Raw genomic sequence first — 2315 nt, 5'->3', positions numbered from 1 at the left:
CTCCTCCCCCACCCCCTTAGGGCACACTGCAAGAACACCCTGTGCTGGCAGCAAACAACCCCCAAAGCTTTCAGTAGGGGGTGAAGCTGCAGAGGACCTAAGCCAAGAGTCAGATAACCTCATGATCAGTCCCACTTGTTTCTGCACCTACTGGCAATGGTACGTTCTCAAGGTACAGCCCAGTTATCAAAGGAAAACATTTGATCCCTGCTCAAATATGAGCTGCAGGGTGCTCTATGTGCCTTTCACTTTTGACTTGTATCGATTCCCAATAGACACAACTACCAACACTGACGATCCAGGGTGGAGAATGCATGATCCCTATTTCCCCACCACCACGTGGCAAAAAGAGAAATTAAGGGTCCTGCAGTTTTCTGCCACAGACATCTGATGGGTCTTGCTTTCTGACCTCTACTCTCTACAGCGAGGCCACAGCTCAGCCAGCTGAGCTGCTGGGGCAGGACAGAAGCTGCGTTTCCCACCAAAGGAACAGCCAGCTACCTTCTGTCCATGGGATCAGTTCGTTTTTCTGAGCAAAGCTGCTGCCCACCTCTTCACAAAGTTACATGTGGCAAGCAGAGGCTAAGAGGAAGGTGCTGCACTGCCTACTTGCTTGTGTCTAAACTGAGAGGAATTGCTTGGGCAAACGGAGACATTTCAATGGCCAGAAAAGGAACTGAGTGAAGGGAAGCATGGGCTGCTTTGCACGGTAAATACCTCAAACAGAAGTATGCCAGACAACAGGGCAAACATTCAAGAAGAGCTGCAGGGGCTCCCAAGGGTCATGTTTTGATTAAAACTAGACATAACACTAGAAAACTGGTGGTCCAATTGACGAGAGCAGTCCTCAACCTGTAGATGTCCTGAGCTAGCAGATTCAAGCCAAGAGCTTAGAGACATGAGCCTGGGTGGTTCTGAACCTCACGGCAAGCAAAAGGAGAATCAGGCAGAGCAGATGCTCTAGGAACCACCAAGAAACCACAGGGGCTTGTCAGGACCAGATGAAGGGAGGTTCCTTGAGCTAGACCAGCAAATGCAGGTCCTGTCCAACTCTGCCTCCTTGCTGTCAGTGCAGCAAGCTGCTCAACACTCTACTAAAGTCCCGTAATATTCATGGCAAAAAGCCTAGGTCACTTCTGGGCTGAGTGATGTGCCCCTCGGTATGAGGCGCAGTACTCACCACCAGGTCCTGGTCATCCAGGTTGGTGATCATGTCCACCAGGTAGGTTCGGAGGGCAGCCAGCTTCTGCAGAGCCTCCGTCCAGTGCACCCGCTGCGTCAGGATGCTCTGGTGCGCCCGCTCCTCCTCCGTGTGCACCCTCTCCAGCAACCGCTGCTCTTCATTTTCACAAGCGTTCCCCACAAAGATCAGCCTCTGGATTACCAGCTCCCGTGCCGCGTTGGCTGCATTCTGCCAGTGCAAGGAGAGAGGAAGAAACATCAGCCTTGCTTCAACCCCAACAACAGCACCAACCGCTTCTGCCAGCTTTCTGTGCGCTCAGCTGTTAAGATTACTCTGCTAATTGAGCCTAAGTCACAGTAATCATCACTATGCAAGCAGAGGTAAATGAGACAACCAGTCCCAAGCCTGCCTGCTGCCTCCTGGCCTAACTCTGCTACCTAAGCGACAACCTGCAAGCGACCAGAGTCCCATCCCTCAGCAGATCTTCTTGGATTCACTATTAGCGGGAAACAACCACCACAAGAACTGTCTTTTGTCCTTGGTGACAGAAAGGCACAAAACAAAATGAGGAGTTGTTAAGACTGGTCCTACCGGGATGATTACTGGCTGCACGCTAACACCAAGAGATTTATTGTTCATGTACATTTTTTAGGCAGATGGAGCAGGAAGTGCGGGCGCACCCCTGGCACTCCCCTCCCACAAGCTGTGGGGTAGGAGGGGGACAGCCCCTGCACACCAATGAGCCCCCCGAGAGCTCGGTAATCTGCAGCAGGAACAGCGAGCTGGGGAGCAACGGCGCCAGCTCCATGGCAGGGACTCACCAGGACGCCCTGGTCCTTGGCGGGCAGCACCTCGTCCACGTGCCGGGCGATGGCCGCACTCTGCAGCTGCAGCCGCTCGCACCGGTCCACGAGCTTGTTCTGGAACGCAGAGCCACGGGCAGCGCGTGGGCCTCGGCGGGGCGATGGCGCCCGACAGACCCCACGCGGTCCCCACCCGGCCCCACACCTCCCAAGGTCCTCGTGCACCGCCCCAGAGAGCCCCATTCCCCACGGGGGACCCCCACAGGGCCCCACACCCCACCACAGCCCCCTCACAGAGCCCCACACCCTGCCAGGAGCCCCCCCGCCAG

General features: G+C 55.3%; 1 protein-coding gene across 1 annotated transcript in view; it reads right to left on the bottom strand.

The window, feature by feature from the left end:
- The window catches only part of BSPRY (B-box and SPRY domain containing), a 7012-nt gene extending 4783 nt beyond the window's left edge, over positions 1–2229 (bottom strand). Inside the window, exons 1-2 of the mRNA XM_026860693.1 lie at positions 2005–2229; positions 1181–1411 (exon numbers count right to left, since the gene is read on the bottom strand). Coding sequence (XP_026716494.1) covers positions 1181–1411; positions 2005–2229 — 456 coding nt within the window. The remainder of the gene's footprint in view (positions 1–1180; positions 1412–2004) is intronic.
- Positions 2230–2315: the final 86 nt, after the last annotated feature.

This window comes from Athene cunicularia (assembly GCF_003259725.1).
Source record: "Athene cunicularia isolate RWA chromosome 17 unlocalized genomic scaffold, athCun1 chr17_part1, whole genome shotgun sequence".
NCBI lineage: Eukaryota > Metazoa > Chordata > Aves > Strigiformes > Strigidae > Athene > Athene cunicularia.
The sequence above is the reverse complement of the archived record's forward strand: the minus strand, read 5'-3'. Positions and strand labels throughout refer to the sequence as shown.